At 38.4% G+C, this 25,469-nt stretch overlaps 3 protein-coding genes across 8 annotated transcripts in view; all 3 read right to left on the bottom strand.

The window, feature by feature from the left end:
• The window catches only part of LOC120766241 (membrane alanyl aminopeptidase), a 107,197-nt gene that overhangs the window by 3,607 nt on the left and 78,121 nt on the right, over window positions 1-25,469 (bottom strand). The gene's annotated exons all lie outside the window — the stretch shown is intronic.
• LOC120766240 (aminopeptidase N-like) lies at window positions 1,119-4,544 on the bottom strand. The gene is made up of 6 exons (XM_040091622.1): window positions 3,963-4,544; window positions 3,728-3,883; window positions 3,191-3,665; window positions 2,871-3,109; window positions 1,538-2,774; window positions 1,119-1,470 (listed from the first exon to the last, which is right to left on the bottom strand). Exons 1-6 carry the CDS (start codon window positions 4,520-4,522, stop codon window positions 1,249-1,251), a joined length of 2,889 nt encoding a protein of 962 aa, XP_039947556.1. The 5' UTR covers window positions 4,523-4,544; the 3' UTR covers window positions 1,119-1,248.
• Window positions 11,812-23,667, bottom strand: LOC120766238 (endoplasmic reticulum aminopeptidase 1). 5 transcript variants are annotated; one of them, XM_040091616.1, is made up of 7 exons: window positions 22,909-23,667; window positions 18,202-18,387; window positions 17,469-17,955; window positions 17,250-17,403; window positions 13,612-13,693; window positions 12,256-13,516; window positions 11,812-12,160 (listed from the first exon to the last, which is right to left on the bottom strand). In XM_040091616.1, exons 1-7 carry the CDS (start codon window positions 23,526-23,528, stop codon window positions 11,882-11,884), a joined length of 3,069 nt encoding a protein of 1,022 aa, XP_039947550.1. In that variant the 5' UTR covers window positions 23,529-23,667; the 3' UTR covers window positions 11,812-11,881. The 5 variants fall into 5 exon arrangements, with proteins under 5 accessions (XP_039947550.1, XP_039947554.1, XP_039947551.1 ...); XM_040091617.1 differs by lacking the exon at window positions 11,812-12,160 and having other exon boundaries at window positions 13,407-13,512; XM_040091618.1 differs by lacking the exon at window positions 11,812-12,160 and having other exon boundaries at window positions 13,454-13,538.

The raw sequence follows: 25,469 nt of genomic DNA, 5'->3' as shown, positions 1-25,469 counted from the left end.
GCCAGCATGCCGGTGTAAGCCGTTTGAATGGCCTTTACGTCTGCATAACGCTTTCCTTTCGGCAAATGCATTTTTCCGAAAGGAAAGGTGCCATATCAAGTGAAATCGGGGAGTGGTTAATGGTTAAAATGTGATTTTTGGTCAAATAATCGGTTTAATGATGTCCTTCGAGTGTTAGATTCTGAGCAATTTTTGGTCGTCAGTCAATTAGTGCGGAACAAACCGTGCACACACCTTTCGTAAGCCCAAATGTTCGGTCAAAATCAAATAAATCGATGTTTCAGAGATGGTCAATTCCATTTCCACGAATTTCAATGATGATTTCGGCTGATTTTTGATGAATTCACGCACAGTTTCGATGGAATTTGCGGTGATCACAGATTTTGATTGGCCCACATGATGATCGTCATTTATGTCCTCACGGCCATTTTGAAAACGTTGAAACCACAAGTGCACTCTGCTACGGCATCGGCAATCATCGCCATAAACCTGTTTCATCAATTGAAACGTTTCGGTAAAAGTTTTACCAATTTTAAAACAAAATTTAATGTTGGCTCTTTGTTCGAAGCTCATTGTCGCACCGATAACACAAACATACTGACACTTAAAACGCAATAACTTCACTTTCAGTCAATGAAATGTCATGAAATTCTGACTAGACAATCGATAAAGATAACATATTCTAACGCACCAGTCGACATATAGATGGGGCCAACAGGTGGCGCTAGATTCAAAAATTCCTATTTACTTTGGAAAACTCTTGTATGTAGCCCCCTTGAAAAGTTTTGAAATATAACTCGTGAATATGGTTATAGATGGATAGATAAAATGTTTGATCGACCTGTTAGTTTCTTAACAAGCATTACGATATTCTCACCTTTTACAAATATTAGATTTTTGTTACTTGGAAAATAAAGACATCCTACACCATTCCGCTAAGTGTTTCACATTTACTTAGAATTTTTAACAGTAAAGCAACAAAAGGAGAGTACAACTTACTATTTTTTTACGTTGATGGAAGATTTCAATAAAAGCTCAGTCTATTACTGAACCTTATGATCTTATCTAAATAAAAATTTTGTATATATTTTCGGTTGTGATCAATAAATAGCGGTAAATTTTTGAAACAGTTTTTTTGTAATTTTTTTTCTTTTAATTTTTCATCTACATATTATTTCACAGTATTCTACTTATGTCTATTAAATATTGCCTGAGTAGGTTCGTATCGCTTTTAATACATCCAGTTATTTACCAAAAGCGGGCCAGCGTCACAACCAGCGCCATGAACACCGACAAGAGGGATGCGCTGAATGTTGCACTGCTGCTGCGATAAGTTTTCACGAAGGATAAGACCTGTGCGCTATTTTTATCCAACCAATCAAAGTTCACTTTCATGTTTGCTGTCACAGTGTCCTCCAGATTTGCTGCCACTTTGTCGCTACTCTTCACTTTGGTGACAAGAGCCAAAAGCTACAATGAAATCATTGTATATTAATTGGCTGTTGCGTCTAATCATTATTCATTCGATAACACTTACCTTCGCTTCTTGATCTCTATTATTAACATAATTAGACATGCTCACGATATCACGACTCAATGGATTAGTAGCGCCCGTGTTGGTCGAGAGGCTAGCGTATGCTTCCCAGTTGTTGCTGAGAAAATCAATGCTGAGTAACAAACCGGTGGAACCACGCGAGTAAACCGCACTCAAAATTGTTGTGCGTTGCGTACTGGTCAATGAGTTAGTAGTATCAATAGAACTCTTTACAAACTTCTCCAATTGCGTGGTGCTCTGAGAACAACCTAGGCCGCTAAGTAGAAGGGAACTGTAAGTCGTGTCGGTCGATGTAAGCAAGTCATTGTAGAAATAATCAAAATCGGTATCGCTGGCACGACGAAGACCATTGCAGTAAGCCTGCGATCTGGTATTAGGTTCGATGGGACTACCACCATTAATGACCGTCTTCAATTTGTTATTGCTATCGACGAGACAATTCTCAAGACCAAATGTGCAGGCAAGAGTAACAATTGTACTACGTGTGTATTTACGCAAAAACTGTTCGCCGGGCACATCATTCACCTGCAACAATTCGTAGGCGTTGCTAACCAGCGATTGGATGAATAATTGAAATTGTTCATAGTCCGCATGTCCGTTGAGATATCCATAGTAGTTGGTAATGATGGAACTGGCGATGTACCAAGGTGCATACTGATCCTCACCGGGCAAGTATGCGAGCAAACGCAGGAGAATAGCATGTTCCAAACGGTCATAGGTAACGAACCTGTACGCGTCATATAAGAGTTGTGCGCGATTACGGGGATGTACAATTGTTGGACGTTCCACCAAGCCATCGGCAATTAGCTGCCAATTGCGCGTATCATAGTTAATACGATAATAACCGGTGGATTGTTTGTTTAAGATCAGCCAGTCATCAGCGCCAACAGAGGTATCTGTAATATTGATTTCCTTGACATTGAGCAGATAGTGGGAGGCGGTGGTATCACGGTAATCAAATTTCGAGCGTGACACGTAGTTGAAGGGCACGTAGAAGGTTTTGTCCGAAGTAAGTGTTTTATTGTCATTGTAGAAGGTTTGTGTGACGGTGAATGTATTTGTGTTATAGTCGCGCGTCACTGTGAGTAGCGGATAACCGGATTGCTGTGACCACGTTGGGAACATAACCCGTATGCTGGCGGGTATGGACACCTGTTGCTCATCAACTGCGCTCTGCAGAGCGTCAAATAGATCCCATTCCTCGGCGGAGCTGATGGCACTGTTTGGGAAAGAAGATACAAAGGAAATAATATACATATTAGTAACGTGATATTACGGAGTTCGGAAGCTTCTAGAGCTGCTAACGCGAACTTACTTTTTGGTCAGATATTTGTTTAAAGCGCTGCGGAAGACCTTATCACCCAAAGCGTGTTGCCACATGAACAGCACACTTGATGGCTTGGCATATGATGAAGTGCCGTAACGTGCCGATATCTCAGCCGGAGTTTGTGCATAATGCGTCAGGGGCACTACAGTGCCCTGGCCATCATAAATTAGTGCTGATTGGTAATCCGCTGTGTGCATCCTCTGATAAACATCCCATTCGGGGAAAATCTAAAGTAAAACAAGGGACAGTATTAGATGCTTATTAGCTTCTTGCACGATTTCTGTTTAGTAAACCCGTCAGAGACCCACCTCATCCAACACTTCGTATGAGTAAAGTGTAGCAAAGCCTTCTTTTAGCCACAAATATGTCCACCATCTAACCGCTACATGATTACCGAACCATTGATGTGTAAGCTCATGCGCTATAATATTGGCAATAGAAAATTGAGAAGCTGTGGTTCCAGTGGTTTTGTTATAAAGCAAATACGCTTCACCATAGGTTACCAAACCCCAATTTTCCATAGCACCACCCTTGGAGGGTATTGCAACCTGCGCCAATTGTGGCATTACGAAGGACACATTGTAGTAATCAGCCAAACCTTGTAGGACCAACATGCCCGTTACTAGACCAAATTGCTGATTTCCTACTTCCGATGGCTTTGAGTAAAGGCTATGCGGCAACCCGAATAATGAACCCTCGGTATATGCATAATCTGAGATGTGGAAAGCAATCAAATATGTGGGTATGGTCACATTCGTTTTGTCGAATACGGTCACACCGGTGCTGTAAATTGAGAGTTTTTTGTTTTCAAACTTAAAACGCATAAGGCATATCCAGTTTCTTACGAGCTTGCTGTTTCGTTTTTCGGCATATTGGATATGGCATTGTAGGAAGCATCATGCCTGATGGTAATCGTAAACGTTGCACGTTTGGCTGGTTCGTCGTAACATGGAAAAGCATGTCGGGCATTTGTCGATTCAAATTGTGTTGTGGCCATATAACTGTAAATGTTGGAAATACATATTCACTCTGGCACTTCTATGCGTCAACATAAATAAGGAAATTTTTCACAATACTTACTGTACTTTATTTTCAGCATCAGTGTAGGATGTTATGTGAAAACCGCTGTATGCCGTATGCAGTTCTCCTTTATATGTGATGGTCAAAGTCCAGTTGGTGCCCTTGTTCAAATTGACGGTGGCAAGTTGTGGCGTTAATGAGAGAAATTCCCTTTCTAGTTCGTAGGTGGGTACCAATGCATATTCAATGCCACTTTCGTTTCTTATGCTGGCCTGGAAGTCTTCCAGCTCACGCGCATGCACTACAATAGTCCTTGTGTCCTCGACAACGTTGAACAAAATCTGTACTTTGCCTGTGAAATTTCTTGTACCGTTATGCACATTCGTCGTCAGTTCGATGTCATAGTGTATGGGTTCGGTATTGTTCGGTAAACGATAGTTAATATCGGCGCGCGGATTGAAACTGATTCCTGCATCCGGTTCCGCGATACGTGAACTGGACTCTGCTGGGATCTCCGGTGGCAGAAATCCTATTGTCGCTTCGGTCGCAGTGAAGCCCGAAACTATAATGGCCAGCGTAGCCAAAAGGACGACGTTTACTTTCAGTTTACTGCGCATCATTTCGTGAACCAATCGGCCGTAGTCCAAGAAACAAACTACTAGTTGTACAATTAAAAAGGGGTAATTTAAAGGTTTTGAGTCGAACCGGATACGGTGCACCGACCAAACATTTGATTACTTATCAGTAATATTGGACTACATTCTTCATATGATGGATTAACATGCATTTGTTTTTATTGTGTTGAAATTCATTCGAAGTTTGACTTAGAACTTATATTTGCTATCTTTATTGCATTTTAGTGGCCGATTTTGGCAGGTTAGATAATTTTTACTTTTTTATTAAAGCAATCTATATAAGGTAGTACAAACACTACCGGATCTGGTTAGATGAAGGAGGATCGTTATTAGTGCAAATACTTTGTATAAAACTATGTAAACATTTCTTCAAGTAAAGAAAAGGGATTTCGCCAAAATTAATTAAGATATCAGTCAATAGTAGAAAAATAGAAAAAGCTGAAGATATTTTCTGAGTCTTAATTAGCTGCGCTACCTGAAAAAAGGTATTTTTTGTTTCTCTTTAACGCTTTCAAATGTGGTAAGCATGAATTTTTATTGGAAAGTGAGTTGTTCTTCAAAATCGCATATAAGATTATATAGAGCATATTGAGTGAAAGACTGAAACCCACCATCAAAAAATTGATTGAACTTTAGCAGTGTAGTTTTAAACCTGGAAAATCTACAATCGACCAGATTTTCACTATGCGCCAAATCTTGGGAAAGACCTCGACGCACACCACCTCTTCGACGATTTTAAAGCCGCCTTCGACATCACGAAAAGAAACTGCCTCTAACGCGTTATGTCTGATTTGGTATCTCCCAAAACTAATACGACTGTGTAAATTGACGTTGAGCAATACCAAAAAATCCCTCAGGATCAGGAAGGACCTCTTCGAGCCGTTCGATACCAAACGAGATTTCAGACAAGGCGACTCTCTATCGTGCGACTTCTTCAATCTACTGCTGGAGAAAATAATACGAGCTGCAGGGCTAAATAGAAAAGGTACAATCTTTTATAAGAGCGTACAGCTTCTGGTGAACGCCTATGATATTGATATCTGATTTGTTTAGACTGGATGATGAAGCGAAACGTATGAGTCCGGTGGTGAATGAGGGCAAGACGAAATATCTCCTGTCATCAAACAAACAGCCACGTCACTGTTGACAGTAATAACTTCGAAGTCGTAGATAATTTCGTCTATCTTGGAACCTGAATTAACATCAAAAACAACGTTAGACTCGAAATTCAACGCAGAATAAGAGTGCTATTTAGGACAAAGTAGACAATTGAAAAGTGAAGTACTCTCTCGACGAACAAAGACCAAAATCTTCATGTCACTCATCATCCCCGTCTTGCCATATAAGGCGCAGGCATGGACGATGACAACAACTGATGAGTCGGCGTTACGAGTTTTCAAGAGAAAGATTCTGCGGAAGATTTATTTTCCTTTACGCATTGGCAACGGCGAATATCGCATTCGATGGAACGATCTGTTGTACGAGCTATGCGACAACATGGACATAGTTCAGCGAATTAAGAGACAACGGCTACGCTGGCTAGGTCATGATGTCCGAATTAATGAAAGCACTCCAGCTTTGAGAGTATTCGACACAGTATCCGCTCCGTTGGAAAGACCAGGTGCAGAAAGACCTGGCTACACTTGGACTCTGCAACTGGCGCCAAACTGACAAAAAGGAAGAACGTCAGGCGCGATATTGTAAACTCTGCTATAACCGGTGTCTACGCCAATAAAGAAGAAGAAGAGTTATTCTATGTATATTTAGGGGTAGTCTTCCGATCGAGCTTCTCCTTCAATTTGTGTTGTAAGTTTAGGGGTTCTGATTCCCTTTATTATATGACTTTGAATGGCTGATATCGGAGCTTTCTCTTGTAATGCTTTGAGTGCCGATAACTATTTGAAAAATCTTAAATGAGCTGATCGAAATAGTGTTAGAACCTATCCGCCGCGCCATGGTCAGCGGAACCCTTCCTAGTGGGATAAAGTAATAAGAATATAATATAATAGAATATCGTAAACTTACGAATATACTATATATATTATCCAATGTTTCGTTCTCTCTATATTTATTTTGCCCCGAGTTTCTTCACAGGAAAAAATTATGAACCCTGAACAGAAATAAGTGCCTATTTTTCTCTCTCTGTTATTGATCCACAAACCCAGGGTACCTAACCGTAAAAACCCCGGTGGTTAATATCTAAATATCTTGTTATTGTATATCGGATCATAAATGCTGATAAGTTGGCAATGTTAAATAATCTATGGACATAAAATTTGCGGTTCATTCAATTTTACCGGGAGTTTCTGTACACACATACCTATGTACATGTAGATTGGTCTATCTAGATTTCTTATCAATTAGCTCAAAAGCTTTCGTCTGCGCGTATTATGGCAATAATTAAGAATATCTAATCTTTTTCCTTCAGTTAATCGTCACGTATAGGGTTTATAAACTAGTTTTTATGGCCGGTCACGCTTATAATTGATTTTGTTCACGTATATATTTATATGATTTTAGAAATATGGAATAATAATCGAATTATGTATTGCCTGAATTTATATTTTTATAATACGCTGTTGTCGTTGATAGGAATTCATGGCAAAGTGCTTAATTAATTCGATTAATTGAACGTTTATGTGTGTTGATTTACATATAATATCCTTAAGTTTGGCTATATAAAGTACTATGTTTTATAACTCTGCAAATAAGTTTGTAACGATGTTTTCAATAACAATAACATAGCTTCATAAAAGTGTTTCATTTTGGAATTTCAATAAAATGCTTGAAATTCGCTTGAACTGTAGGCAGGCCAATTGGTTTCGGCTGGTTTATTGAACTTTTAGCAGCATATTCAATGACCACTTTTCCAGTCTAGCCAAACTTGTATCGGTTAACGTGCCGAATGGTGATTTTCAAAATAGTCAATGGCAGCTTGTTTCCCAACATAGGCGAATGATACGTTACTCCATAAGAGTGTAACAGAGTCATATCTCATAACTCCGATTAATTTTTCAAAACATTTCGGTCATCAAAACAGTGTATGGCTTGTTGATTTATTCTGTCGGAAACGTTTAGTGCATAGAGGTTTACAATAGACTTGGAGCACCGAAAAACTGTGAATCATTTGACTATATAAATTGAGGGCAACGTCTGCGTGATCTTCGGAATAAAAGACAAAAGAAAAAAACTATGAAATAATAACTCCGTAGTGCAAACGACATCTGCCACTTTTTTCAAATATTCTTTATATATTTAATTGGTCTTCGGACGTTACATGGGTTTCCTCGAGCAAAAAATGAACTACTTTTAATATCTTTTTTATATAAAAAAATACATATTTTATACAAACTTTTTATTATTCCAAAATACAATTTCACAAAATCTCTGTGAAATCTAGAAATCTATTCAAATAATTGGCTATTTTCAATAATTTTTTCTTTAAAAAAAGTAAAAATTTATATAAAAATTTTTATTTATTTATTTATATCAAATTTTTTATTTTTCCAAAGTACAATTTCACAAAGAATCTGTGAAATTTTCAAAGGAAAATATTGGAAGCTCGACCTTTATAACGCAATTTCCGGCATTCTTTCAGAAAAAAATGCCTCCGCGTTGACGTCAAAACTTCTTGCGGGATTATTCGAAGTAAAAAGAAAAAATTGTAATGCAAATTCTCAACTTTTTTTTTAAATATGTAGTTGTAATAAAAAAAAAGTACTTCAAGACCTTTTTAAATTATATCTCGAAGACCTGGGTTAAATTTCTTGAAGACTGAGAAATCTTGACAACCGACTTTGAAAACAAAGCTTCAAGAAAACTCGTCAAAGTTTTAAATAACTATACGAAGATTGCCTTTTATATTTTGGGATTAAAGTAAAAAAAAAAGCTATGCACTTTTGCATGTAATTGGCGAAGCACCTTTGCCACTCTGATTGAGTTATCTGCAAAACATGCTTTCTGAACGCATCAACCGCTCTTCAGGTGTCGAAAAATGTTGATCTCTCGTACGTAAAGAGACTAAAAAGAAGAATCTTTTATCATTTTACATTTCTCTCGACCCTTTTTTTAGCGATCGACAAATTGCGTGGGATCCAACGTTAAGCAATTTTTTCAACGCTCGATGTTGGGGCTTAATCGCGAAAAATTGAATTATGTACATAAGTGCATTGATTCATTTTTGTTGAGATAATCCATGCCAAAAGTAAAAAATAGTTGCACATTTTTTCGCGATTTAAGTAATTCCATTTTTTGGTCGAGGTGAACATTTTAAATTATCGTAAACAACACAAAAAGTATTCTGATTATGTAAGAATATAACATCAAAAATATCAATTAAGTCATAAAGATAAAGTTGTGAGACGCCAGAGTGCCACACTAGAGTTGCCAAATACCAAAATATAAACGACAACCTACTTACAGCTGATTCCGAGCGCGCATCTTTTCAAGGTTGTATCTCCAAGACTAATCCTTGATTGAATTTGAACATTTAGAAAAATATTTTATTTTAAAATTGAATAATGCTATAAAAAATTTATTTTTTGAATTCCGTGAAACTCATGTAACCTCTTAAGTGCTTTATCTATCTCTTTTGACCAGCCACTTTGAAGACAAAAGATAAAGTTGAACTCAAGAATATACAGCAGAGCCATAAGTAAAACTCGTTATACTGTGTAAATGAACTTCACCTATATACTTGGAAACATTCTGAACGCAATTGTGGCAATATTCCTTATTTGTACTATAACAGAACAATTTATTAAGGTTTTGAAAAGTTTCCAGAAATAGCCCCATAAATCGATTGTTGGGAGCATCAACCCGTTGATGTCGTATATATTGTTTCGAACAACCGTTTTTCCAAAATTTGTGTTTTATTTTCTTTTGCAATAACACCTGTAGAAGAAAAAAATATAAACATATAACGGTATCTTTTAAATCAATAAAATAATAAAAGCTCAATAATTGTCGTAATCAATGCCCGATAAGACATGACAATATTCACTATAAAGTCAATAATCTGATATGCAGTCAAATATCTGGCCTTTACCCACTTAATCATGAGCAAAATAGAATAACTAGGTGTCGGCAGAAAACATTTTTAAATAATTTATAAAAAGTTTTTCATCTTGGGCGGATATAAAGCTGGGTTCACTGAATTTACGTAGACTCAACTGTCGATAGCTCAGCGGACAGGGGGTAGAATTTGGCGTGGTAAGGTATGGCGGTCGTAAGAGGCGACTAAAATCCAATATGCACTATGTCTGTTATTTGGTTTGTCTCGAAATATTAGTATAGTCTTGTCAGATATAGTGTTGTAGTGCCTTGAACTCGACCAAGGTGAAAAAGGTGTCATTTTCACCTGACCAATTGGAACCAAATAATACTTGCAAAAAGCTTTTAAGCACCGTTGGGTAAGGCTATACTCGCTTAAAAACACAATTAATTATCTTTCTCAATTGTTCACAAAATTGTTTAATTAACAGAGTATTGTTTCTCTTGAATTGCAAGCAAGCAAGGACGCATTAATATGAATTTGATAGCTTATTCACTTTTGGTGAAAGTTCAAATGAGAGCTTTCTCTGCCATTGGAAAAATGTTAGTTTCATGTAGATGTTAGACTGCCTATAAGCTTCCCCTTGCGCGTTGAGTGACTAAACTTTCTTATTAGTCTTATTAATTGCAGTGTACTCCTAAGACACACCTTGGTCAATACAATTTATCCACAGTTATCTTAGAAAGCCGACAGTTTGAAACAATTTCTCTTTGCGTTCCTTATCAAATCTTTTTGACACAATTTAAAAATGAACGTAATCGGAACCAAACCATCAGCACTTTAAATATTAAATAATAATAATAACTGCTTTAGTTGAAATTGGTGTCCTGTGATGACCCGAAGTTCGCTTTTAGCTAAAACTAAAAGTGTTTTGGTCTGTCCAATAGTAATACTACCGCAAAGTACTTTTATGGCATGTCTTATGTTGATAGTGTCCAAGATCTGAGGTGTTCATTGCCTCAAGTAACCCTTTAGAATATGAAAGGTCTAGGGTATCAACAGGTAACTACATTCCCTTCTTGGTTGGTAATTTATTAAGGAGTTTCCAAAAGTCTAGTAATGGCCGGTCGAAAGGATTCCCTGTGCCCTGCCCAATTCACAAAAATAAGACCACACAATCTGCGAAAACTACTCAACTACTGCGGGCCTCTTCAACATCGCATACTCGTAAAAGGTTCAAGCGTACTGTGTGAAAGATGAAAGGCCATCGTCAACAAAAAGATTGGATCTCATCAGTGTGTCTTCAGGCTTGCAAAATCAACAACTACTCAGATACTCGCCATGCCCCAAATCTTGGAGAAGACCGTAAAAAGATGATCGAAACACACCACATCTTCGTCGATTTTAAAGCTGCTCTTGACAACACGAAAGGAAGCTGCCTTATGCCGCTATGCCTGAATTTGGTAATCACGCAAAACTATTACGCCAGTGTAAACTGACGTTGAGCAATACCTAAAGTTCCGTCAGAATCGGAAATGATCTCTCCGAACCCTTCGATACCAACCGATGTTTCAGACAAGGAAACACCCTATCGTGTGACTTCCTCAAACTATTGCTGGGGAAAATAATTCGAGGTGCAGAGCTTAATAGAAAAGGTACAATCTTTTATAAGAGTCAACAGTTGTAGGCCCACGCCAATGATATTGTTATAATTGGTCTCAACAATCAAGCCGTTAGTTCTGCTTTCCCCAGTCTGGATAAGAAAGCAAGGCAAATGGGTAGGGAACGAGAGCAAGACGAAATATCTTCTGTCATCAAACAAACAGTTCTCTCATCCGCACTTCACTGTTGACAGTCATAAGTAATTTCTTCTTTTTTGGAACCAGCATTAACGCAGCGAGTCTGAGTTGCGGATACTTTTAATTACCACTGGGTCGCACCTTAGACAGTTATGTACTGCCTCTATCAGGAGAATCCCACTTGTCGTTTAGTTTGTAACTACCTTCGATTACAGACCAATTAGTTCATTTTTCGGTAACAAGATTCATTATAATACGGAATTATAGGGTCTTAAAGGTATCATATGGTGAGCGCATTATCTCGAGTAGTCGAAAAGTGGACTTTCGCTTTAGTTTATTCGAGTCAGCTACTGCGGTCACTTGCCTGAAATCACCATTGGAACATAATAGCTAACATCTAAAATATACGAATAAATAATCCTCCAGATCACCGGCTCTCTTCAGATCAGTTACAATTGATAGAATTGAAAGTACTGTTATATTTTTTAAATAAAAGTTTAATTAGTGTTTAATCCATTCTTTATAAAAGAAGTTAATAGTAAACTTAATGGCTCATCTGCCTTTCTTGATGAGCACTTTACGTAGGAACTTCCCCGCCACACGAAATAGATGGCCAATCTGTGTGGCACTGCTGCGCGCACCCAAAGATGCCGCATATGTAGCTTGCTGATGTCGCCTCAGCCACTCGTAAATTTGATTATTGAATTTGTCCAGAAAGGTCTCACTGATTTTTACCTTCCGACCAATACGTGGCGAATTTGCAGCAATGAGGGTTTTTTCGCGACCCTCCTTCGCCAGCTCAGCGGCAATCATATTGCGCAAATTGAGAAACTGTAAATAATAAAGAGAAAATAAATAATTGTATACTCGTGTAAGTAACTCTATAAATATTTCAAATATTTTCAACAATCTGTTGTATAAATTACCTGTTCGTAATTCGAACGCTTCAGGTATTCCGCAATGCGGTTAAAATTGTCGACGAACAGTTGAGAACGACATAGCACGCGATAATTGCTTTCAAAGAACGTCCACATAACGGGGCGTGCGACATGATTACTTTTGAACAAATAGAATAAATACATCATGGATTCGTTGTCGTTCATAATGCTTTTAGTCGAGTTCTCGCCCAGCAAGAAATTGAGATACTGCTGCAGATGCGAATTACTCTGCGTACAACGTAACGAGTAAATAAGATCATCATACCACAACGTGTCGCGTTGCGTTTCACCGAATAGTTTCAGTATGGCGTTGAACTCCTCATCGCTCAGATATTTAACTCCCAAACACAGAATCGTCTCATACATGGCATAGTAGCTCATATCGTTGTCGAATTTTGCATTACCGAAAATGTATTCGTGTGCCAAATTGTGGGTGTAGTCGAGACACTCCTGCAGATCGGCGAAGCAAGCCATTTCCATAATCTTTTGTCTAGCCAAAGTTTCGGTGTTTGTAAGATTCTCAGCCAACGGTATTTCGTAGAGTCGTCGAAACATTGGACGAATTAGTTGGCGCACAAAGTGCGTGTACAATTTGTATGCTGGCGTGCCAAAGAGATTCTTGCCAAGAGAGGTAATTGTGTCGGCCACTTGATTCCATGGCATGAGATTGTCCTCATACTGCAGATAATTTAATAGTTCAAATATCACATCCACCGATTGTATTTCATTATTCTCAATTAGTGGTCCTAGGTCTTGAAAGATAGCTGCACGATTAAGTGGATGTATAACCGTGTGATTGTCGTGCAATTGTTTGGCGATCAGCCAGAGATTTGCATCATTGTAGAGTACATGATAAAAGCCCGTCTGCTGCTTATTCACTATGAGCCAATCGTGTATGCCCAACTCAATACCCAATTGGCTGGCGTTCAATGTTACCTCCTCCAGTGGCGGCATAAAGTAATCCACGCGTGTGTTCTCGAAATCTGCTGCGGATGCGCTTGCGAAGTTCAACGGTATCCACCAGTGTTCACGCGAGTGCTGATCTTTCGAACGTTGCTTTATTGTTATTGTATTGCTTACGTAATCGCGTGCTATGCTCACGATCGGTATCCATTCACTGTGCGTCCATGAGAGCATGATATCGCGCACGGCGTCTTGACTCCACGCCTGCCGACTGAAGGTGGGATCCGCAGCCACAGCTGTTTGCATTTCATCGAAAAGATTCAACTCGTTCGCAAAAGTATACTGACTTGAGAGAGGGGGGGAAATTTCTTCATATTAAATGTTATTGAACAGTTCTTTTAAAGTATCACTGAAACTTTCGTTTACAGAAGTAGAACTTACTATTTGCGCAAATACTGACTGATGCCATGTACGAACGTTTTCTGATTGAAAGCGTGATGGAACATTTTGATCACACAAGCGGCTGCAAGAATAATTATAAATATGAATGTCAATATGTGGTATTTCTGGTTTAACCAGTAAACATGCGAAGACTGAAAGTTACACGGTTAGGAAAATCGTGGAAGCATTAAGCTCCCGACGTAAAGGTTTCCTGCAGTAAACATAAAGCCCTTGACTTGAGACTTAAAGTTGTAGAATCATCTAATTATTCGAATGTGTCATCAAACTAATCTAAATGACTTAGAAATGAATTACTAATATTCAGAAAGAACTCTCGAAATAATCTTAACCAATAAAAATTAGATCTGAGCATAAATTACAACATTTCGCCTTTAATAACTTCGTATACCTGAAGTTCTGCAAAGGCAATACTATTGGTTGCGGTCTCCACATCGAACAGAAAAAATACTCCTTGATAACAGAAACTGATTGAATGAAGATCGAAACTTGCTTGCAATAATTTGTTTATTGAATAAAACAGTCAACGACAACACTGTAAAGTTAATGGAGTTTCAGCGTGAAAAAGTGACCTCTGCATCCCAATACTACTACATATAAAGAAAACGAGGTTAGTCTAAGGAGCTTTGCTAGAACTATTATTGGCAAGTTTCTATAAAGTAGTTTGTATCGGAAACATACGAGAAGGCTTTAATCTTACATTTACTGCAATATACCATATAAAGATCTGATCTTCACCTACAAAACCCTAATCTTAAGCGCATTTGCAGGCAGAAAAAGAGAGAGGCCGAAATATGTGAGTACGAAGAGCTTGACAAGGGCAGGGGTGGGTGGCATGGGCAGGGGTAAAGCTCGAAAATTCTACGAAAAGATACGGCGACTAACAGAAGGTTTCAAGACCGGAGCATACTATTCTAGAACCCCCAAAGGTGATTTAGTGACTGATGCCCAGAGCATAGTGAAATTATGGAGGGAACACTTTTCCAACCTGCTGAATGGCAGTGGTAGCATAACACCATGAGATGGTGAACCCGATAGCCCCATTTTTGGCGATGAAGCAGATGATCCGTGGCCTGACCATGAAGAAGCTCGAATAGCAATTATCAGTCTGAAGTCCATCAAAGCGGCGGGTGCCGATGGATTGCCGGCCGAGCTATTCAAACACGGCGGCGAAGAATTGATAAGGAGCATTAATCGGCTTCTTTGTAGAAAATGGTCGGACAAAAGCATGTCAGACGATTGGAATTTAAGCGTGCGTCTATGGAGAGTATTGTGTGAAAAATTAAAGCCCACCATCAACAAACTGACTGGAACCGCACGAAAAGGTGCTGCCTTTATGCCGCGATGTCTGAATTTGGTATCCCCGCAAAACTAAAAAAACTGTGTAAATCGACGCTAAACAATACAAAAAGCTCCGTTAGGATCGGGAAGGACCTTTCCTAGCCGTTCAATACCAATCGAGATTTCAGATAAGGCGACTGCCTACCGTTAGACTTCTTCAATCTACTGCTGGAGAAAATAATAAGCAGAGCTAAAGGGAGAAGGTACAATCTGTTGGAAGAGTGTACAGCTGCTGCTGTACGCCTATGATATTGATATCATTGGCCTCAACATCCGCGCCGTTAGTTCTGCTTTCTCTAGACTGGATAAGGCAGCGAAGCAAATAAGTCTGATAGTGAATGAGGGCAAGACTAAATATCTCCTGTCATCAAAGAAACAGTCGTCGCACTCGCGACTTGGCTCCCACTTCACTATTGACAGTCATAACTTCGAAGCCGTAGATAATTTCGTGTATCTAAGAACATCAACAACAATGACAGACTTGAAATCCAACGCAGAATAACTTTTGCCAACAGGTGCTACTTCGGATTGAGTAGGCAATTGAGAAGTATAGTCATCTCTTGACGAATAAAGACCAAATGCTACAAGTCACTAATTATCACCGTACGCTATATGGTGTAGACACATTGATGATGACAACATCTGATAAGTCGACGCTACCAGTTTCCGGGAGAAAGGTTCTGAGGAATTTTTATTTTCCTTTGCGCATTGGCAGCAGCGAATATCGCATTCGATGGAACCATGAGCTCTACATTGACATACTTAGTTCCACGAATTAGGAGACGGCGGCTACGCTGGCTAAGTAATGTCGTGCAATGAATGGATGAAAACACTCCAGCTTTGAGAGTATTCGACACAGTACCCGCCGAGAGAAGCAGAGGAAGAAGACCTCCACTCTGTTGGAAAGATCAGGTGGAGAATGGCCTGACTAGACGTGGAATCTGAAATTGGCGCCAAACAGTGAAAAAGAAGAACGACTGGCGCGCTGTTGTAAACTCGGCTATAACTTCATAAGCAGTGTATACGCCAATAGAGAAGAAGATGATTTTAGCCGGTAAGATGAAGAACGTCCTGAGTGGAGAAAAGAGTTAGAATCATTACTGAACTCGTAATTTTTGGGAGTCATTCAAGTTGGTATTTCAAAACATTTAAAGGCAACCTGATACATTCTAAAGCAAGGAAATCGGGTGCCATATTAATCGAACAAGTCTATGCAGAACGTCCTCACAGGAAAACGGTTCATATTAGAAACGCGTATTGCTCTTGACCGTAAAAGCGCCACAGTTATTTTGGGATGGAATCCACACATTTTCAGAATGATTGGAAAATGCTATACTTTGAATAATACTATTGTACATGTGTTTCTTATAGACTAAGGCTAAGGCCGTCCACTCGAAAACTCCTTACATTTGTTTAAAAGACGGTTGACTGAACTGAATCTGGATCAGTATGAGAACCAAAGGTTATTTACTGTTAAGAAAAAATAAGTGCAGCCTCCTTTAGAGAACTGACCATTCACTTAGATAGCAGTGCGGGAGTGCCTAACCTCAATATCAAGAGCCTCGAGTGTCTTTGTGATAAGACTGGTATGGCTGCCAAAGCATAGCGGAATCGCAGGAAATTGAAAAGTCTATGAGCTAGCAAGGAAAGGCACTTTAGAACCGCTATCGGTATTTTCCCGTATGCTCTTGTGTTCTAGTACTAGATAGCTGGGGTTCGCGAAAGGTTAGTCATCGCTAGGCTGCCATCGACAAATGCGCAGTCGGAGAAGCATTTTGACCAAAGATTGGTCGGAGAGATCTAGTGAACTCTTTGCCCTCAGTAAGTCTTGCCTCTTCCTAGTTTTAAGGCTTTCAATAGGAAATTTCTCTATTGGCGTCCATGCTGTAAGGTTAAGAATCCTACCAGACGCCATCTGCAGAATCTGTATGAAAAAATATGATGTGGAAACACCTCAACACTTCCTTCTTGACAATAAATACTTGGGAGCGCATACCTTCAGACATCCTACCAAACTGACAGGTGTGGAAATTAAGCGATTGCGCAAATTTGTATTGGCTACGAAGCGTTTTGCTCGAAGACAGGAGTTCTTCTTTTCTATGGCTTCATAAAGGACTACATATAGCAGTCCACGTGCGATCTTTGATCAGATATTTAACCTAACCTAAGCAATCTCAAAACTGCAAGAAATGCCGAACATGATGCTTGATAAAAGTAAAGGCTAAAGCTTTTGGAAACCAACATACATACATATTGAGACCAGAAATATAGGAACCAACCTCTGTGATAGGATATGATGTCGAATGTTGACAAAATTGCAGTCTCGTTTTCCACATAGTAAGTCATCGGACGTACGGTCATATAGTTGTAACTGTAGGCGCGTTCAGCAATATCGATCAAAAAGAAGTCCATGATTTTATACTCGGGATAAAGCTTTATAAAAATGAAAAATGAATACAGTTTTACTTATAACACCGATAAACAAATTACACACTTACTAAATCGGTGACCAAATAACCAAAATAGGTGGCAAAACCCTCATTCAGCCATGCGTATGTCCACCACTGCGGCGATACTAAGTTGCCAAACCATTGATGTGCGATTTCGTGATTCTGTGTTATCACATCCTTCAAGTTCTTATGCATATCCGCGTCATCCGGCTTTGCCAGGTTGTCCTCCTTATAGGTAATTAAACCCCAGTTTTCCATGGCCGCACCGAAGTTATTCTTCAGCGCGACATGATCTAATTTCGCCAACGGATAATCGACACCAAGGTAATCCTCCAACATGGCGACTGTACGAACGGCATTCTTCAAAGCCTTTCGACCCCTATCAGCGAGGCGTGGTGAGGTGAAGATGCGCTGCTGAACGCCGCGAAATTCCTCCGAAATATACACGAAATTCGAGATGACAAATGCGACCAGGTATGTCGATATCGGTGGAGTGGTGTGGAATGTGGTTGTCACCATTGTGGTATCAACGTTGCTGCGCACAAAAGTAAGCAAGTAGTGCTGTTAGTGAAAGGTGAACCGATATGTATGTATGTATGTGTGACCGCTTATGTAAATGAATGGCATGGCGGATGGGATAAACTGATGAGCAGTTGTTGAATGCGTGTAAATTTGCGGTTTATTAATTGGCCTTCACAGGCCACCAACATGTGAGTAAGTGTATGTGCGAGGGTATGTTAGAAAGTGTGGTATTACTCAATTGTGTCTACAGAGTACTTACTTGTCATCGAGTGCAGCATTTGCGTCAATGCTCGGTTCAGTTTGACGCACCATCATGTTCGAGATGGCCGTGTATTTGTTGCTGTGCGTGAGGCTTATTGTGAAGTTCGCTTTGAATGATGGCTCATCGTAACAGGGGAAGGCCAAGCGTGCGCTTGTCGGCTCAAATTGCGTCGCCGTCACATAACTGTGAGTAGTTTAGTGATTAAATTGAAAAGAAAGGGAGATAGAGAAAATGGTGATTAGTTTGCTGTCTGGACATGAAGGTGTATACTGTGCAAAGCGTGGAAGAGTATTTAAATAAATTTGTAGGTAAACAAGAAAAAAAATGTCAATTTCGGCTGCAACGAAACCACAATAACGTCTATAGTAGGGTGATTCAAAAAAATTTTTTTTTTTTCAATTGGTACTCGCAAAAATAGGTTCCTAGACACCTCTAAGAAAGTATCTCCAAATATGAGTTTTTAATTGTAACGGAAAGGTCCTCCGCCTAACGGCTTTCTATTTTTTCTTCTTATCAGATAAAAAAATTTAATTTGTAAATTTTGCAGGAAATTTAATGCTCTAAAATATGGTCTCTCATGATTTTTTCGTAAACCCAACCGTTTAAAAGATATTAATAGTTAAAGTTTGATTATTTTTGGGAAAATTCTTTATTTCTTATTAATTTTATAACTCAATGAAAAAAAAATTATTATGAATAGATTTTTGGAGAGGTTTTCTTAGAGGTGTCTAGGAACCTATTTTTCAGAGTACCAAACGAAAAAAAAAAATTTTATTTGATCCACCCTAATATGCATTGATGTTTGACGATGAATATCTCGAAAACGCTTAACTTAATCGAAAAATCATAGTAGACCATTTTTATAGAGCAGTAAATTTCCTACAAAACTATGTGTTTCATCATTCATAATAATTTTTTTTCTTTGAGTTATAAAATTAATAAGAAATAATGAATTTTTCCAAAAATAGTCAAATTTCAACCGTACCGTTAATATCTTTTAAACGGCTGGGTTTACGAAAAAATCATAAGAGACCATATTTTAGAGCATTAAATTTCCTACAAAACCTAATTAACAAGATATTTTTTCAAGTAGTAGGAAGCGAGATATAAATTTTTCTATCTGATAATAAGAAAAAATAGAAAACCGTTAGGCGGAGGACCTTCCCGTTACAATTAAAAACCCATATTTGGAGAGGCTTTACCAATTGAAAAAATAAAAAAAAATTTTTTTTGAATCACCCTAGTGTATAGCATAGAAGGGTATAAAAAGCTTTTCATCATGATTTTGCTCGGTAAGATTGTATGACAGCTATATACTGATATATAGTGATTCGATAAGAAAAATAAGAAAAAGTTTGAACAAAAATTCTTACTGTATTTCGTGAACAAAATCTCGTCAAATAAAAAAGTTGTTCATATAAGCGTTTCATACCTATCATTCAGTTTGTATGACAGCCGTACTATATGCTATTAGTATGCTACGATCCCAATAAAAGCCTATAAGCCTGAGCACTAAATTAAGATATAGATCCATAATTTGACACAGAGGATTGTATCCGCAAGATGGTGGGCAAAAAAATAATCAAACAGAAGGCGTGGCCGCGCCCTCTAATAATTTTAATGTATGTATATATCTCCTAAACCACTAAAGCTAAAACAACCAAATTTACCTAGCTCAAATATTATAATAACTCCCACCGACAGTGTGAAAATGGAAAATAATCCCGATTACTCCCCATATAACGGCAAAACTACTAAATGCGCAATAAACCAACAACTCACATATCTCGAGACCCGACAAACTGATTTCGATTAAAGTGGTATTCTTCTCATATTCCCATGTCAATGGCCTAAATTGGCCTACAACCACGCCTACTTCCCATATAGCACAATTTTAAACTTCAATTGTCTCTTTCACTATCCAGTACACAAATCAGGAAGCAATTGATATAAGGGACTAAAACTTTGCACTAATAATTCCCTTAAATTATGCCACCTTATGACGAAAAACTGTTAAAATCCACCAAAACTGTTCAAGCCCCTGGGTACCGAATATGTGAGCCCAGTATCTATAGTTGATTTTTGATCGAAAATATCGGTCAATGTGTGAGATATACAATTGAAATTCGGAGAGAAACCATTCCTCGCATTAGTGTTTCTGTGTATCAAAAATGGGTTGAGTCGGGTCAATACTTCTCATATATTTAATATAAAGATTTTCGGTTATCTAGGTGACTTAATGCTGGTTATATCGGCCAATATTTGAGTAATCTCAATGAAAATTACAGAAAGTGTTTTACTTATAACAGTGTACCTTTGTGTTTCAAAAAGATAAAATTGGGCGAAAACTTGACTTCGCCCGCCAGGAATTTCGAACATCCGGCTGGTTTGACTAGTGATTGTATGTGGCGTATTAGTAGTATGTGGTATTGGCAAAAATAGATAATATTTGATCGATTTCACCCAAACTTCCATATGCTTCTTATAATGATTTTCGTTTTTCTAACAAACGTTATGTCGAATATGCCAGTCAGTGTATGAGTTAAATATAGTAAAGGTATGTATGTAGAAAGTTGCTTAGATTCCGATCCTCTCGTTGACGTTTTGCACCTTAAGGTATTTCCCTGGCTTTGACTTGTTATCAATACTCCCTAACTTGTTATCAATAAAAATGAACCCAACAGCTTTTATTGAAGCGGAAGGGGATTCAGTTAATTATCAATATAAAGACCAAAATTGAGCTTTGGGTTCATAGTAACTCTCAAAACAACAAAGTCAAAAACTTACTCTTCGCTATAGTTTTTCACTACATAAGGAAAGAGATGCAGAGCCAAGGCAAAAGCATATCGTCTTACATTTTTCGCGATGCAAAGCAAGTCATTTCTATCACACCAAGCAACCGAATTGTTTTGTAGGTATTCGTATAATGTTGTTGGAATATTCTTCTGAGTATTCTTATATACGGATACATATTCGTGCTTTTATTTTTCGAAATTTTCAACGTGGATTAATTCACTAAGAGTGCAATTAAATTTTTGCTGATGAATTTATATCAAGAACCATTGTTTATCGGTGGTATGTTGAAGTCAATGGAAGTCGTAAATCAATCTAATACAAATATCGTGAAGGTCGTCTAAAATCAATTGTTGAACCGGAGACTATTGATGATGTTCGCAAACTTATGAGATAAGCTCATTATGTGACCTATCGTGAGATTGAGAAAATTATAGATATTAAGTTTGGAATCTCCTCAAAACTATTACGGTTGTGTAAGCTGACGTTGCGCAACACCAAAAGCTCCGTAGAATACTAAGCGAGGTTTCAGACAAGGACACTCCTTATCATGTGACTTCTTCAATCTATTGCTGGAGAAAATAATATGAGCTGTAGAACTAAATAGAGAAGGCACAATCTTCTATAAGAGTGTATAGTTGCTGGCAGCCGACGATGAATTGATGTCATGGGTCTCAACAACCGCGCCAGCCACTCTATTTTCTCTAGACTGGATAAGGAAGCGAAGCAAATAGGTCTGGTGGTGAACGAGGGCAAGAGGAAATATTTCCTGTCATCAAACAAACAGTCGCCGCACTCGTGACTACGCTTCCACTTCACTGTTGACTGTCATAACTTCTAAATCGTGGATAATTTCGTCCATCTTGAAATCAGCATTAACACCGACAACAAGGTCAGCCTCGAAATCCATCATAGAATAATTTTTGGCAATAGGTGCTTCTTCGGACTGAGTAGGCAATTGGGTAGTAAATTCCGCTCTCGATGAACAAATACCAAACTCTATAAGTTATCATCAAAGTTAAAATTATTTCTTGTTTTTCGATTGGTAGATTATTCGAGATCATAACCTCAAACTTTTTTCTTGAAATTCGAATTATTTTGACAAATACAAGCATTTTTGTGTGTTGGCAACTAAATTTCCGTTGAATTTAGCACAATATTATTTACACATAAATAACTCTCGCTTATATTTTCATTCCACTGTAAAGTTATTGTTTTTGTTTGCATAATACTTTATAATTTTCACTTCTACAACTATTACTACTAATTTTTTTTGTTGTTAGTGTTTTTGTTTTTGTTTTATGCACACTTATCAGCTCAATTTCCTTTCACACACAAATTCATTGATAGAACTTATCAGTGGTCTGTTTGTTTTGGGGGCAATTCATCAGCGTTGAACTATGAGACACCCGCTATACATATGTGCATAGATACATACATATGTATGTACATATGTACAGCGACATACACTAATATGTAAACATAATTATATGTATGTATGAATGTTTGGCTCTGCGAAGTTTATTTGATAACAATCCGAAGCCAAAGTGTAGCAGTGACGACAACAGCACAGAGTTGCGAAGCACGCGTTGTCTAGCTGAGGTTTCATGTTTATATGCATGTACATATATATAATATATGCAATGTACGTATGTATGCATTTATAATATATGTAGTATATAATCGATAATTGTGCTAATCAAATAGTCTGATTTCATTTGACCATATCAATATTTACACAAATACTTGCGCACACCCACACATATGTACATGCGCTTTAAAGCGCGCACGATCTTCTACATTTGTTACCAACTATTGTACATACACACATTCATACGTATGTATGGCGCACTCTTCTTAACCCTTCCCGCCATTTTGCAGTTGTCCGTTATTCATATGCACACTACTTACACTGTGGCATTTTTCTCATCACTATAGGTCATCCAATAGATACCGAAAGAGTCTTGGCGCAAGAGACCCTTGTATAAAATTTCCAACCGATAACGTTGACCCGCCTCGAAAGCTGCATAGTTTTCAATCGGATGTATGATCAAGTAGCTGCCATGCTTCTCATAAGTATAGGTGAGGTCAAGCAGCTTTTCGTTTGTGTGCAGTTCAAGCATCGTAATTGCCGTAACGGTAATATTTTTTGCATGCAATACAATTTCATTGGTCGTTTCGCGTATGTCAATGTCAATAGTCATATTGCCCGTGAACTCGAAAATCTCCCGATGTATATGCGTTGTAATGTGTAGGTGATAATGTAACGGGAATGTGGTGTTCGGCAGACGTAGCGAACGTGTTATTTTTTTCGCAGCATGTGTGCGATTTGTTGCAGCGCCCACCTCTATGGACGGTGGTGGTGTTGTTGTGAAGGAGCGTGGATTTTCGGGGTCGACTGCAATATCTGTTTCCGTCGCGTTACCGTCACTTATGTGGCACAGCACAAGCACGAACAACAACACATTGAGTTTATTACGGTACAGAAAGCATGGCTTTAAAGCACACTTTCTGCTTTCAGTCTCTAGCATTTTGTATACTTTTCTTGGAATTTTTTATTGATTTTAAAAAACGTTCTTTAGCAAGCACTTAGATCATTCGTGGTATGTCTTTACTGTGCGATCGTCGAAACCGTTATGTGCTTGTACTCGTCTCGAGTTTTAAACCGTTACTGAAATCCGTATTGAGTGATCCGCAAGTTCCATGTTTACTTGTGTACATATATTCAGCCTTTAGCCTTTATTTGGGTGCTCTTGCGCTTTGTAATACTTCATGTCTGTTTGCTCACTTGACGGTGAATATAGACAGACGGACGTACATTTGGCAGACTGATAAGATAACGAATTGAGTATTTTGTATGCGCAATGTACTTCGGAGCGCGTCTCAACAATTTGAGTGAACTGTTCATGAATTTATGGTATGGATCGGTACAAGGTGTCGCTGTTTAACCATTAATTTGATTTTTTGTCGAATTGGGGAATTTTTTGTGCAAAGTCAAGTTTCGTGGTCTAACAGTTTTTAATGTCCGAAAATCAACTTTCTTCTTAAAAGAGGAAATGATGATTTTTTGAAATCCACCAACCAGAGATTTAGGGCTCTTTCGACTCATCGCAGTCCTGATCGCTCTTGTAGTCCAAATCAGTTCAAATCAAATATGAAGGCATCTAATATTGGGACAATCGGCAGTTTCTTAGAAAAACGAAAACTCCCTCTAGTGATATTCATTAACTTGGAGATGCATTTAATAACGGCTGTACTGGTATCGGTTGACAGTTTTATGACACTAATCAGAACCTACTGCCTGGTCAAGTTATAAGCTAAGCAATATAAAAGCAATATACGATGGAGAAGGTATAAAAATCGTTAACTAGATCACAGAAAACATCATAGTCGTCTGCTGTTCAGGATTGAATCCTAATCACCTATCCCGGACCTTAGAACGGACCCTTGAGACCGCCGTCAACTGGACGTAGGGTCACGAACTAGCTGTGAAATCTGTCTTTTCACAAGAAGGTTGCAATTCAATCTTTTCTCTTTGAATTAGAACTATTGTACTCTCGACTTTTGTCAAATTTCTCGGAATTTTCCGAGATAAGAAACTAAGCTGGAGAGGTGAGTGAGGTATGAGGCAATGCTTACGGTAAGTAGGTAAATGGAGGTAGCCTAGGCGTCATACTCGACCTTGTCAATGAACTCGAGCTGAGATGGCAATGGGTCCAAGTAAAGGAAACCTACGAGGAAGTTAACACATCTCTTTTATTCCTCAGTAGATAAGATTGGGCTATAGCGTCAATCCTAGGTTTCTTGCGTTAAGTTGTGTCAGCAGGCAATAACTAGAACATGAGAGTTACCCAACAGTTTGCTTCGATTTGCTGCTCTATTGCTATTTATTTTGCCGCCTTTAATGCAAACTCCACCAGATGTAAAAAACTTAACAATTTCTTCAGTTCTGGAAAGTCTTTTTATTAGCACTTTTTGTGGTCTGAAAACGGGTTCCACGGATCGTCAACTTCAGTTTGGGGAACAAGAAAGCAATGATGAATGGTGCACTATCATCGTGTAAAATTCATGAATTGTTCTTCCAATTCCGACCGTTTTTGACGGATGTTTTCAAGCAAACGACTGAATACGGTAAAATAGATCTCCTTATTGGCGGTCTGTCCCTCCGGAACAAACTCACGAAAAAACAATGAGCATTACCCTGATTTTTGAGTGCCTTCGGCGTGATTTTTCGGTTTCGTCTCATTTTTGCTCTCCATTCAGATGATTGTTGCCTTGTTTGGATGCCAAATTCATAAACTCATGTCTCATCGGCGGTTATAATGCCCTCTATGGATGTGGGATCGGAATTCGCAAGATCAAGTATGTCCAAAGAGACCTGTTTACAGTACTCCTTTTGAAAAAAATTCAGCTTTATCGTAACGAAGTTGAGAAGAACGCGTTTCATAGCCAAAATATCCAACAAAATCATT

This window comes from Bactrocera tryoni, chromosome 1, assembly GCF_016617805.1.
Source record: "Bactrocera tryoni isolate S06 chromosome 1, CSIRO_BtryS06_freeze2, whole genome shotgun sequence".
NCBI lineage: Eukaryota > Metazoa > Arthropoda > Insecta > Diptera > Tephritidae > Bactrocera > Bactrocera tryoni.
The sequence above is the reverse complement of the archived record's forward strand: the minus strand, read 5'-3'. Positions and strand labels throughout refer to the sequence as shown.